Source organism: Nannospalax galili, unplaced genomic scaffold, assembly GCF_000622305.1.
Source record: "Nannospalax galili isolate Female #2095 unplaced genomic scaffold, S.galili_v1.0 scaffold271, whole genome shotgun sequence".
In the NCBI taxonomy this organism is placed as follows: domain Eukaryota; kingdom Metazoa; phylum Chordata; class Mammalia; order Rodentia; family Spalacidae; genus Nannospalax; species Nannospalax galili.
Genome location: NW_008331789.1, coordinates 4,192,678 through 4,206,962, shown reverse-complemented (window position 1 = coordinate 4,206,962; position 14,285 = coordinate 4,192,678). Strand labels below are relative to the sequence as shown.

Genomic DNA, 14,285 nt, shown 5'->3' with positions numbered 1-14,285 from the left:
GAGTGCGCTTTCGTCCCATGGAACGGGGAATGTGAATTCTGATTGGCAGAATGTCATCTCCCTCCGAGAGGCTGGCAGATAGATGGCTGAGCCACTTTCCTTTCACAGACAGGGACATGGGACCCAAACCCACAAAACAACTCATGTGATGACCTAACACTTGCTAAGTGCCAAGTCTGCATTCTATAACTAGTGGAGTTCTTAAGAGCAGCAGGGGGTGTCCCAAGCCTGCACCTGCTCCCAGAGGAAGCACGAGAAAGGGGAAGTAATTGAGGAATGAAATGAATGGGGGTGAACACAGCAGTCAAGCGAGCGGTGCTGGTGGCGGTAAGCAACGACCTGGTAGAAATGAACCCCGAAACTACCGGCTTTGCGGCTTCCACAACAGATAATTTCTCAGTCTTGGAAGCTGAGAAGTTCAAGACTGAGGTGTCAGCAGGGTTGATTTCTGAAGCTTCTCCCTTGGCTCGGGCTTGATGGCCACTCTCTCATCTTCACAGTCTTCCCATGTGACTATGTCACAACCCTTCTGAGAAGGATACCAGTCCTGATGGACTAAAACCCACCCTAATGATCACATTTTTTACTAATAACCTCTTTAAAAAATCTTATGTCTGATAAACAGTCACATTCCACCAGAGCTACCGACTTCAGGAATTTGGACACAGTTCAGCCTGTAGCAATCACCTCAGGCTGTATGATTTGGTCTCTCAGCTCTTTCTCGAAGGAAGGGCCTGGGTTGTTTGTACCTTTGCATTACCCCTAACAGAGGTCCATACACATCAATTAAGCAAGCACGTTATATTAAGCAAAAGAGAAAATACATCCAAAAAAGGGTCAGAGTCTTCCATGAGAGGGGCCATGGACCTTTAAGTGCTACTGTTAATATCCCCTTAAAGTCCAGATTGAAGGGGGTTTACTGAAAAGAACTCATATTTCCCTCCTAAAGTCAGGGCCACTTCATGGAACAACAGTTGTGTGCTTGTGAAAGTTTTTTAGCTTCCTTATAAAAAGTCACCTGGAAAAGTCACTGACTCAGCCACCAGAGGGGCTTACCTGAATATGATCATGGAGACTGGAGAGCTGTGAGGACTCCACCCTGGACAGTCTTTATTCGTGTCGCTGCTGAGTAGCCAGTCAATGGACCAGGGTGAAGATGCTGTGCGTGCCCACTCGTGCCCTTGAGCCTTTGCCATCTCTGTGTAGATCTCTAACAACCAGCCTCTAACCTTGTGCCTAAGGCTTTCCCCAGAACCATGGAAGATTAGGATACTTAGAAATCAACCCTGTCCTTGACCCATAAGCAGTCTTCAACCAGCGTTTCTTTGGCTTTCTGGATAGATACATCAGTTCTCTCACCATTCCCATGGGTTGGCTGACCTGTATGCTAGTTAGCAGAGTCTCCCCATGGGCGAGTCTGAGCACATCTGTTGACCCCTGGCAGGTGGTGCACTGGCATCCACCCTATAGGGTGCCCTGCCTTCAGTCTGCCCCAGCCACGGTCCTTGTTCCTCCTAAACAAAACAAACAACTTGCTCTTCAGTTGTTGACTCGGGCACTGCGTGGGATGCAGGGACAGTCCAATCCCAAAGCTCCCTTCAGAGGTGCCTGGCTTCTTTGGTGAACATACGTAATGAAATCCCTTCTCCTTAGATAGCTCCAGAAAGTGATCCAATTCCACATCTGGGGTAGGAATCAGCTTGTTCACATGGGTCAGTTTTACCTCCCCCCTTATCCCAGTGATTTTTAATCCAAGTCCCCAAACCTAATATCAAGGCAAGCAGAGAAGGGCTATCTCACTAAGAACCCCCACGAACAGGGCAGCCCAGTGCCAACATCACAGTTGTTGGGCTTCTGAGTCTCCTCAAGGTCTTCAGACCTCATCCTCTGAGGCCTGGATTCAAGGGAGGTGCTGTCCCAATTTCTACCCACTCCTAGAAGAACCCATGACATTGAGGGTATCAGGTTGGTCAGGCATGCTAACATTCAAGATAATGTAAAGCAATGGTCATATGGGATACAGCCCAATCTGATATAACTGAGGTCGGGACCCTGAAGAAGGAGAGTATTTTTCAGTCTCCTACTTTGTTTCTCCATTGCTGTGACAAAACACTGACCACTACCAACATGGGGAGGAATTATTTTATCTTACATCTCCCGGGTCACAGTTCATCAGGGGGCCCAAGGTAGGAACTCAGGGCAGGAACCTGGAGGCAGAGCTGGAGCACAGGCCATGGAGGATCACTGCTTACAGGCTTGCTTCCCTGGTCTCTGCTCAGCCCGCTTTCTTACACAACACAGGCCCACCTGCCCAGGGGTGGTACCACCCACAGTGGGCTGGGCCCTCCCACATCCTCAACAATCAAGAAGATGCCCCACAGACATGGCCACAAGCTAGTCCAATGGAGGCAATTCCCCAGTTGAGGCTCCCTCCATCCAGGTGTGTCAAGTTGACACTAAAGCTATCCAGCACACAGTCCTAGGAAGGGCTGTGAGCAGGAGATAGTGTGGATCCCTTTTAAACCACCCCAGAGTCAGCCTGCTGCTGGATGGAACTGGCTTCCACAGTTGCTGCTCTCCTGGTATCAATTATTGCAAACTTCTTCTGATAAGACCATTTGTAATGGCACTACCTGAATTCACTGGCATCCAGACCCATACCGCTGGTCGCTTGACACCATCCCCAGAGCAGCATCTTTCTTACCTTGCCACGTACTGAGAATGACAAACACATATCGCTAATTTTTACCATCCTGCATTCAACGCGCAAATAGCTGTCTGAGTGATCCCAGGGGCTTACACTTAACAACAAACGAAAACAAAGGATTTTGGAACTTCTTCTGTTTAGGTCTTAAGGAAACAGGGTGACTAGCAGAGCCTTGAGCGTTCAGTAGATACCTTTGATGCTTTCTGAAAATCCTGACCGCCCAACTCACTTTTTTACTTCTCTCTAAACCACCTCCTGGCCTCTTTCACACCTGACCTTTGTACTTACCTAGTTCCCCAGCATGGAATGCAAACAGAAATACTCCCCAAGGGTAGGCCCCTTATCTTCTCCACACCTGCCAGAGTCATTTCCTCTGGGAAGGGCGTCTGCTCAGAATTGCCCATTTTTCTTTGTTAGCTGCAAGTCGCTTTGATCTACTTATTTCCAGATTTTCCTTCTCCCTAAGCCAAGAGGTCCTGCCCCTGGGATGTCTCAGGGTGACCTTCCTCCTCCCCACACTTCCAGTTCCAAGCAGGTCCACACACCTGGCAGGTTCTCCATAAACACAACACAGATGGGAAGTTGCTCTGTGTCAAACCGTCTTCTAACACAAACTCCCCTGTCACCGCTTCTTTAAGCAATTCTTCTTAGGGAGTTCTCCCCCCTTAGCGAAAAACAGCAACAACTTCCTGTTTCCTTTCAGGAAATTTGAGTTTTCAAGTAACATACAGCTTGGTTTTCTGCTAATAACAATTTTTAAATTTCTGCTGTCATTCAAATGGGATCTATAAGGTAATTGTTAAGGTTCAGATAGCCCTGCCCCCTCACTGACAGGATCCCAAGGACTTGTCATGCTCCTGAGAAAAGGGAACCTAGCTGATAAGCACCTTGGTCTTTGAAGTCAAGAGAAGTAGACTTTTCTCCACTGTTTGGCCAACACAGCAGGCTTCCCCTTTGATCTCTAAAGAGGACAGGTTTTAACAGTCCCACTCTCCCACTCCCCTGCAACTTTAAAAAAAAAAAAAAAAAAAAAAAAAAAAACATCTTCCTGCCTTCTGCAGGAAGAAGAAGCCTCCCTTTAAAAAAGACCCCAGCTCAAGACCCAGGCAGACATTTTCCCTGCCCGGAAGGGAATCTGTCCCATGTGTTCCTTTGCTAATAAACCCTATTTTGATGGAGTTTTAGCTGTGCCTCGGTGCTCATTCTCCGCCAACCTTTTGCCTATCAGTAATAAAATAGTCTGTAAAATTCCTTAGCCAAAAAGATTTACTAGAATTACACATTAAGTAATAGTTGTTTAAAGATTTGTATTCAAACCAGCCAAGATTACTCATATCTGCCATTTTTAATAACAAACAACAACAAAAGTTTACCTCCTTGTAATCGACTGAGATGTCAAATTTCCTCTGTATGAGTTTTGTGACAATATCTGCAGAAAAAGTCACAAAATAGATTTTTCAGTAAAATTATAAAGTGAATATTTGGAATAAAAGCAACCTATAAATACTTATACATTATTATAGGTAGCACCGATTCTTACAATAGTAGTCTTATTTCCTAAGGTAGATAATTAAGTTAATGAGCCTCGGCTAAAAGCTAAAGAGGATAAGCATTTTTTCAATGTATATTTTTACTGATTTTTTGTGGATTTCATACAATACATTTTAATCATATTTAGACCTCCCCTCTCTGCCCCCCCATAGCCCGCCCACAGTATTTCACGCATTCTGTCACACATTTTAAGGCCTATTGAGTCAAGTTTGTATACCCAGCTGTCTCTTGGTATGAGATCCTCCACTGGAGCCTGGTCAGCCTATCTAGAGTCATTCCGTTAAAGAAGACTTCTCCTTCACCCAGCAGTGATCAGCTACCAATATTTAAGAGGGCAGATACTTTTGATTCAGTGGCAGAACTAGAGGGCGGTCAATTTTTTTTTAGCTATTTTTATTTTGTTTATGAGTATTTTGTCTGCATGTATATATGTGCACCACATGAGCACCTGGGGCCCACGGAGGTCAGAAGAGTGTCAGATCCTCTGGAACTGGAGTTATATAAGATTTTAAGCCATCATATCGGTACTGGGAACTGAACCCAAGTCCTCAGCAAAAGCAGCAAGTACTGTGAACAAATAAATGCTAAAATATTCTCCAGTTTGTGAACAAATAAATGCTAAAATATTCTCCAGTTTGTGAACAAATAAATGCTAAAATATTCTCGTTTGTGAATAAATAAATGCTAAAATATTCTCCAGTTTAACTTCAGATATGGTCAAGTATGAATGGACACAAACAAGAACTTCTTTGGGACCCTGAAACTATTAGGAGTTAAACGGGTATTTGAGAACCAAAGTTGTAAGAGCTTCTGGATTGAGTCAGGTTGCACATCCCAAACCCTACGCCCAGTAGCACTTGCTTCAGGGCTCAGTTCATCTACCTTTAACCAGCAAGCTGACCCAAGCCTTGGCTTTTTGAGGGAGAAATAGTCCCTGACACTGGCTCCTCCCTGTCTCTGGTGGTGAAGGATGAAGGTTTCAAGTCACAGCCACAATCCACCAAATTCAAGGCAAGACACTGAGAATAAGGGCACCACCTGCGAACTGTGCCAAATGGGACCATGAGCGATGGACTGTGAATGGGCATCTTTCTAGAATGCCCATGCTGGGGAAGAGGCCAGGGTTCAAACTGTAGCCTAGAAGGGGCAGGAAGCAAGGACAGCTGCTCACATCTTCAAGATATTTTTGTTCCCTAACTGGCTTTGTTTAATACATACATCGGTTCTGCCTCAAGCTGGGCCCAGTGACGCTCCCCTGTACAGTTACGTCAGATTTAAGCTGCGCTTCAGTGCCCTGAGATTTTGCTGGCAGAATTTGTAAGCTGGCACTCCTTGGCCCTTGTGTTTGCTTGGAAACAAGACTGAGAGCGTAGGAGTGTGGCATGTCTCTGCCGAGGCTGAGGACCCTATTGAACACACACTGTTCTAAGCTAAGAACTTCAGTATTAACTTGTGTGTTAAATTACCACTGATCAAAAGGCAAGACCTTATTTTATTTTACTGTATCCATTTTATAAAAAGAATGAGATGATATTCAGGTTCAACGTAGAAACTTGCAAATACTAGATTTATAAAAGTGTAATTTTAGTAAATTCAATATTATTTAAAACACACCTGTAATTTGCTTCTTTACCCACAAAAGGTTTTCCACAGCACTTGGGAATAAATTCAACAATTTGTTCCTGTCTAGACCAAATTCCAGAGAAGACAAGGGCAGATAGGCAAATCAAGAACACCTGAGGCCAGACACAAATCTATGCAGTTCAAAAGTTAACAGTCTTCATAACACAGGCCTCTAATTCCAGCTGCTAGGGAAACTGAGGCAGGAGAATCACAAGCTCAGGTTCTTCCTGGACTACACTGCAAATTCAAAGCTAGCTTGGGAAAAGTTCTGAGTCCCTGTCTCAAAGTAAAAAATTTCAAAGGAGCTGGGGATAGGGCTCAGTGATGGAACATTTGCCTAACCTATGCAAGGCTGTGGGTTCAATAATACCCAGTACTGCGGTGGGGGGGGGGGTAGTTAGCTTCCTGGACACACTACCAAAGTATAGAGGAGGAAGTCCAAGAGGTATTTTGCCCAAGAAACAGGCTGAGCACAGAGACACACTACCAAAGTATAGAGGAGGAAGGCCAAGAGGTATTTTGCCCAAGAAACAGGCTGAGCACAGAGCCTGGTGTAGGACACACTACACCCCCATCTGTCACCTCTGCTCTGACACTATTATCGGCACTCTATTCTCTCTTCCACTGGTTCCTCAGTGAGTGACATAGAGCATGATGAGCTCTCAGCTGCATCGCGGTGGTCATGCATCGCCTCTTCTCTCTTGGCCCACAGCTTGACTCTGTCCCCTGGGGTCCCTTTGCCATTTGGTGGTATCTGTTGTGGCCAACAGAACGTGAATGAACGTGTACATATATGCATGCTATTTCCAGACCTGGTGTCTAAAAGCTCCCACAGGCACTTCCGTCCTTCCTACAGTCTCCATTACTCTGGACTCCATGGAAACTTCTGAACGCTGAAGGCACGGCAGAGCCACAGGTGGACAGGGCTGAATAGCCAAAGCACGGCTCTCCCCTCCTCCTTCTACACTGGACTTGAGCCGTAGGACAGAAATGATTTTTACTGAGCCCCGCAATGATGGCTCATGCCTGTAATCATAGCACTTGAGAGGCCGAGGCAGTAAGACTAAGGTCAGCCTGGGTTTAAGAGTGAAACTTGGCAGGGCATGGTGATGCATGCCTTTAACCCTAGCACCTCAGGAAGCAGAGGCAGGCAGGTCTCTGTGAGTTTAAGACCAGCCTGGTCTACACAGTCAGTTCCAGGCCAGCTGGGACTACAGGGATAAAAAAAAAAAAAAAAAAAAAAAAAAAAAAAAAAAAAAAAAAAAAAAATGCAACTGTCTCAGAAAGGGGGTGGGGGGCAAAATGGCTCAGTGGGCAAAGGTGCTTGCTGCCAAGGTTAAATACCCAAGATTGATACCTGGGAACCACCTAGTAAAAGAAGAAAACCAATTCCCCCAAGTTATCTTCTGATGTCTAAATGCCATGGTATGTGCATATACACACACCCGCACATGTACACACACAAAATGTAATTCAAATATTTATTTATTTATTTATTTACTTACTTATTTACTTATTGTGTATGAGTGTTTTGCCTACGTGTATGTAAGTGCACTCGTAGAATGCTCATGGAGGCCAAAAGGGGAGGACACTGGAAACCCTGGAACTGGAGTTAATGATGGTTGTTAGCTACCATGTGGGTGCTGGGAACCAAATCCAGTTTCTCTACAAGAGCAGCCAGTGCTCTTAACTACAGAGACATCTTTCCAGACCCATAAATGTAGTTTTAAGGAGACCAAACTCTCCCCAAATCACAGAAATTAGGCCTTATTTGCTACGGCAAATGATAAATGATGTAACTAGCCTAACTAAAACAAGCTGCCCCCAGTGAAGACCCTTTCTTGCAGTATGCTTCCTGCCACAGTATAAATATCTGTCCCCTTCAAAATTCGTGTTGAGGGGCTAGAGAGATGGATCAGCAGTTAAGAGCACTTGCTGCTCTTGCAGAGGACCCAGGTCTGTGTTTGGTTCCTAATACCAACATGGGGGTTCACAATCACCTCATAACTCTAGTTCTAGGGCACCTGATGCTCTCTTCTGGCCTCCATGGCACCAGGCATGCATGTAGTACACATGTATGTACTTAGAGTAATCCCACAAGGTCAAATACACATATAAAACTTTTTTTTAATTGTGTTGAAATTTAATCTGTATTGTGAGATAGTAAGAAGAGAGACCTTTAAGAAGTGATCGGCCTTCTGCTGTCCTCCTTACTATTGATACATCATCGTGAGGGTGAGCCCACTGTAAGTGCCAGTCTGGTGATGCCTCAAGCACACTACCTGTGTCTTGCCAAGTGACGCCCTTGCCTCGCCTCCATAGTCTGTCATCAGGTAGGCCACCACCAACCAGGCAACTACATTAACTTCTCTTCTTTGTAAGTTACCAGACTGTGGTACTGTGTTAGTTGCAATAGGAAACACTCTCTGATGTTCTGACCAAGCACGGAATGCAGAAAAAAACCCTTTTCTCTTGGGAAATGGTATATGCAGATGTGTCACATGCAGAGGCTTTGGTGATGCCAACAGATCAACACAAATGTAAACTAAGACTTCAAAGGACATCTTTATTCAAGGTCTGAACTGACACAGTCATAAAAGAGAACACATGAAAAGCCACTGAAACCTGTAAAAATCACATTAAAGTACAGTGTAGCTCAAATAAAACATTCTTCCTGCCTGCTTCCCATCCCCATGTCTACAAAGATCTGAGAGCCTCCCTTGGGCCTCACATATGTGCATAAGCCTTCAAAAGCTTTACCATGGACTGGATTTTCCTGTTCTACAAAACACATGCTTATAACCAGTATAAACCACTCATTCCAGGATGTGTGCACCACCTCAATATTTAACAGTATTATTCATTCTGGGAAGCATGCACCAGATGGTGGTTGAGGCCAACGTGATTTCAGTATCATCCCCAAGAGTTGTGTGTACAAAATGATTCATAGGATGGGCTGTGAGCCCCAGCTCTAGAATCCACATAGCTCTTTCTGAAGGAGGATGCAAGTAGAAATCAAGACACAGAGCCAGTTAGTACAAACTGGTGACTTATGCATAGCCACCAGCACTCCCCACAGAGCACTTCCCCTGGGGAAAGGACCTTAAACTGCAAACAGAAGTAACTACATTTCTTTCTGGTTTTCCCTCCATCCTAGCAAGTAGGATCTGGGTTTATGTTTCTTTATGCTCTTCTTCATTCAGAACTGTAAGATGGAAACTTCTCTCAACAAGAAGATATCTCATTAAACAAATTCAGAAGGTTCTGGATAGTTGGAAATGTTGATACAGTTTACCGTTTAGCAAAAAGAAGTTTAAAGAGTCTTCAAGACATTACTTGAAAACACTTGTTTACATTGAATCAGTGAGAACAGTGATCAGTTCTGATAACTGACAGGTTCATTAAAAAAAGAAGTGAATCATGTCCTAAACATTTCATTTTAACTCAGGCACACATAAGTGCACACATTCATTCCCCGCTGCTTGCCACAAAGCAAATCCTCTTTTGAATGGATCATGGAGACATGTTAAGACAGCATCTATGGGGACAGGGAGATAGCCCAGTAGGGGACGCACCTGCTCTGTGATGATTTGGTAGGTGCCAATTTAAAAGGCATGCAAGTAAATGCCTCTGAAAAAGATTTCCATTGGAAATGACAGAACTAAAAAAGTATGCCCCTGGAAAGGTTATGTGCTACTTTGAGGGTAGGGGGATGCCAATGCCATCTTCCAGCAGCCATGGCAGGGTAAATGTGCCCGCATCCTTTACAATGGATGGACAGAACCTGCCTGCTATTGGGCTCCCATTTTCATATGGCTAGTGCGGCAGAGCCCGTCTGAATAGAGTAACAGGCATTTAACAGCCACTTCCTGCTCAACCTTCCTGGACTTTCCAGTGTTGTACAATTGAATGCTTTGATGAGGTCTTTCAAATCCAACATCAACCTACCCAAACCCTTTGACTTGATATTTAATAAAGAGAGGGATGCTTCAGGTATTTAGAAGCCAAGCCGGGTTTATCAGATTATCTCCAAGTTCATAATCAAATATTCAGATCAGGTAGAGCCTCTTTCCCTTCATCTAAAACACAATCAGAGCCCGGGTGCAATAATGCAAGCCTGTAGTCCTGACACTCAGGAGGCTGAGGAAGAGGATCACAAGAGCTTGGGAGCTTGAAGCCTGCCTGCAGAGCATGAGGAGACCTGTCTCAACAATAATGATAATCGGCTTTTACTAGATTAATGATGATACTAACTTGCTCTCCAAATGAAGTAGGAAAAAGGTTGTAGAAACATCCGGCATCAGTCTTCAGCTTTCGGTTAACCATGTGTTCAGAGCAATCCATGGATGGTGGTTTACTTACTTTACCTGGGCCCACTCTGCATGGTGTCTGACCCACACTAGGCAGTTACTGGACTACCCTTCAGTCATTTCCCCCTCCTTCAAAGGAAGCTATGAGGTTGCACAGGCCTTTGGAAGGTTTCTAAGTGTCATGGAGTCAGGCATCCTTGGCAAGACTGGCTTTCAGACAAATGAGAGTTGAGGGGCCTCTGTAATTATGAAGCAGCTATAGGGAAGCTGGCTTCTCCACAGCACCATGGGTCTGGGGCCTCAGCATCGCAGCCCACGGTGAGTCTACTCTGAGGAGGATAAGGACCACAACCAAAATACTCATGGATTCCATGTGTACTTCCTCCCTTAAAACATCCCTGGAGATTGTAATTCCCTTTACAGCCTTTGTCTCCACTGTTCATGGGGAAAAAGGTTGCCTGGAGGACCTTTCAAAGACATGTGGTTTCAATTACATGTTATGATCTGCACTCAAGATCACATGATCTTAATGACAGAGCTGTGGGAATGTGAAGCAATCAGGATCCATCTCATTCTATATAAAATAAGCTCAACAGTGACAATGACCTCCAGGAGACAGAGGAGATTTAGAGAAAGACTGTCCTGTGGTGGGGGTAAATGGGGGGGGATGGTCTGTATGTACTGCTAGATCACTTGAATTTTTAACAATTTTAAATTAAAAAAAAACTTTATCAGCATATTCTTTCGTACCCATCCTACTTTAAAAAAAAAAAAGAATATATGATATAGTTCCTGACAAAATACAGCTAAAAAGTCTGGTTCTTGTAAGTGTAAACCATATTTTACCATATCTTGGGTGGGATAAGTGACCTGGAGCAATCTTCACCATGTCTCATAACAGAGTCTATTTGCCATAAAATCTTACCAAGTACCAGTGATAACCATAATGGCATTGAGTAGGAGGGATCTGTACTCCTTAAATTATTTCATATATGTGGAAGGGGGGAGGAAGGAAGAGGGAGAGAGAAATAATTTAAGGAGTACAGATCACATAAGTTAGTCCAATCACATTTTCTAAGAACTGTAATCACCTGTCCTGGCATGCCCCAATCTCTGTCCCTCTGTCCTAAGAGATCAACTCCCTTCAATTCTAACTCTCCCAGTTCTTAGGGAAAGCAGGGTACACACACACACACACACACACACACACACACAAAGGACAGGACTTGCTATGCCCCTCCCATCATCCACCAGCTACATGCTTCAGGCAGGTTTGCAAGGCAGGAAGGACATATGATCCAGAATCAGCTGGAACTGGCTTCTAGCTTTGCCTCCAGCACTAAGTGATGGGACTCATTTGAATGTGTGTCAAAGAGCAGAAACTCTCTGGGCCCAACTTCTTCACCTCTAAAATAGAAAGAGACTAACTGCTGTCTTGTGTTATCAAGGTGTACAGCGGTCATCTCTCGGAATCCTCTGTGACTTTGCAGAGGAGGCTGAGGCCCAACATGGCTGCGGAAGCTGCATTCAATCACCTGATGAACAGTTGCTGGGGAGGGAGCTCACCATCAAGATGGCTTTAATGCTGACATCCACTGTTCTTTCCACTATCACCCCTGCATGGATTCCATCCCGTTCTACCACTGCCACCCTGTGCCTGTGGAGGGACCCGGGCCGTTCATTTCAACTCTTTGTGCTTCAATTGCATTAGTGAAAAGGGAAGAAATACTGACCTGGTGGGATTACTCTGAGCAGCATAAACAGCTCCTGTGAAGCACCTGGAACAGTATCTGACACTTTGTAAATGCTCCCAAGGTGGCAGCATCAATTGCTATAACAGCTGCAGAAGGTTACAGAGAGTTCTCTGGACTTTTCAACCCAAGATAAATATTGTCAAACATCTGTTCATAATGGACAGGAGCCTGAGTCTGAGAGGTAGCAGATGCAGAGTTTAGCTCTGGTACTTGCTTTGCTGGCTCGATTAAACTGATGAGCCAGTCATGAAACCATGTAGGACCTAAGGCCCCTCACATATATAATGATACGGTCCAACTTTATTCTTGGAAATGTTGAATTGGCCCAAGTATGTTCAGGCCCTGTACTAGGTGTTGAAGATGACACAGTCTGTGCTTAATGGGCTTTCAGAGTACCCAAAGATAGTAAGCAAGTAAGAAATGGAGGGCTGTGTGGGAAGACAGGCACAGGTTCAACACCAGCAGGTAAAGGAGAGAGGGATCTGCTAGACTAGATGATGTGTGAGCCACTGTGTCTTGAAAGAGAATTAAAAATGCTCAGTATATCAACTAAAAGGAAGGGATGTTCAGGAAAAGGAAGCAGTAGGTACAATATGAAATGACATCACAGCATCAAGGGACTGCAAATGATTGGCACTACTTCAATAAAAGCCCAGGAGGAGATGAAGAGTGACAGGAAATTAGCACCCCAGTAAAGAGTAAAGAATTCCAGCATCCACTTGGTGGCTGTGTGGCCTTGGGCTTAGCTTCTCTGGATCTTGGTTCCCTACTTCATGAGCCGGCATCTAAACAAAGTCCTCCAGCTATTCCTCCTAGTGCTGAGAGCAGAGTTTGAAACTCAGAGCGGGATTGAGAATGGGAAGAGCCTGGTGATCCTACAGCAACTTCCTGGAATCCAATATAAACATGAAGCCATCTTATTTGTTTTGACTCTATTCTACACATAGTCCCTTAATGTCACAAAAGAGAACTCCAGAAGGGTACTGGAGATGCAGTCCAGCGGTAGGGTGCTTGCCTAGTGTATGCCAGGCCTTGGGTTCCCTCTCCAGCACAAAGAAGGAAAGAAGGAAGGGAAGGGGGAAGACGGAAGGGAAGGGAAAGGGGGGCAAAGAAGGGAAGAAAGGGACATGGAGAGAAGGGGAGGGAAGGGATGTCGTCTGTCAGTTCCAAGAGGAAGTAAGCCAATTTCTTTTGGAGGCTCTTTCTACATAGGCCCACTCACTGTGGGGTGAAAGCACTATGGCCAACATAGAGATGAGCAGGAATGGTTTATGATCCCTGACCATGACCACTGATGATGTCTGAGCTCTTAGAAAAGACCTCCTGGGCCACCAGAAGCACAGCCTTTCCTCTCCTGTGGCTCCACAGCTCCAGGCCTCCAGCCTTATTCCCTTCACTGTCACAGAATCAGAATCCTGATCCACGCTCGGAACGCTCACAGTTACCAAGAAGTTCTGGGAAACAGTGAGATGTGCAGGTTTCTCCTGTACATGGTATCAGGATGCTCCTGATACAGTCAAGAAGGAAATGGAACAGCTCCATTTACAACCACAACAGTGACTGTATTAGTCCATTGTTCTAAAACTTACCTGAGAAAATTGCCTTATAAAGGTAAAAGTTTTATTTTGGTTCACATGGAGGCTGCAGTCCATGGAAAGGCCACCACTTTGTGCCTCTGATGAGGGAGACAGTCACAGAGGGAGGACCTTCATGACAGGGAGGGGCAGGAAACGAGAGGGTAGGGCCAGGTCCCACAAACCCTGCAGGGGCATACCATCAATGACCCAAAAAGCCTGTCACTAGCGCCTGTCTCCTAAAGCTGCCATCACTTCTTACCCTGGGGATCAGCTGACCACATGGGCTTTTGGTGGACAGTCAAGATCCAAACAGTATAGTGAGGATTGATTAAAGTAAGAAGAAACCGCAGACCCTAAAAACGCAGTGACTACCGGAAAATAGAATAGGATATGGAAAAATTTAGAAGACAAAAAAATTTTTTTTCAAAAGGCTCAGCAAGTAAAGACACTTATTTGCCTTGCAACCAAGGCTGATGACCTGAGTTCAATCCCCATGATCCATAAGGTAGAAGGAAAGGACCAATCCCCACAGGCTGTCCTCTAACCTCCGCATGTGTATCGTGGTGCACGCGCACACACACACAATTTATACGTTAAAATGTTTTAAAATGTTTGATTTTGAATACACCACCTTAGCCAAATATCAAACTTAATTTCAGCAATGGGACAAACTGACATCCTGTACCTCCTGATGTAGTACAAGAGAGTACCATTTATGCAGAATCCCTGACAAAATGTTTAATTTAAATTGAAAGTATAAAGA

The 14,285-nt window shown here is 44.8% G+C and overlaps 1 protein-coding gene across 4 annotated transcripts in view; it reads right to left on the bottom strand.

Annotated features, from left to right (window-relative positions):
- The window catches only part of Prom1 (prominin 1), a 122,263-nt gene that overhangs the window by 78,201 nt on the left and 29,777 nt on the right, over positions 1-14,285 (bottom strand). For all 4 annotated transcript variants that reach the window (XM_029560520.1, XM_008826882.2, XM_029560519.1 and 1 more), the window contains exon 3: positions 4,081-4,136. In XM_029560520.1, the coding sequence (XP_029416380.1) occupies positions 4,081-4,136 (56 nt within the window). The remainder of the gene's footprint in view (positions 1-4,080; positions 4,137-14,285) is intronic.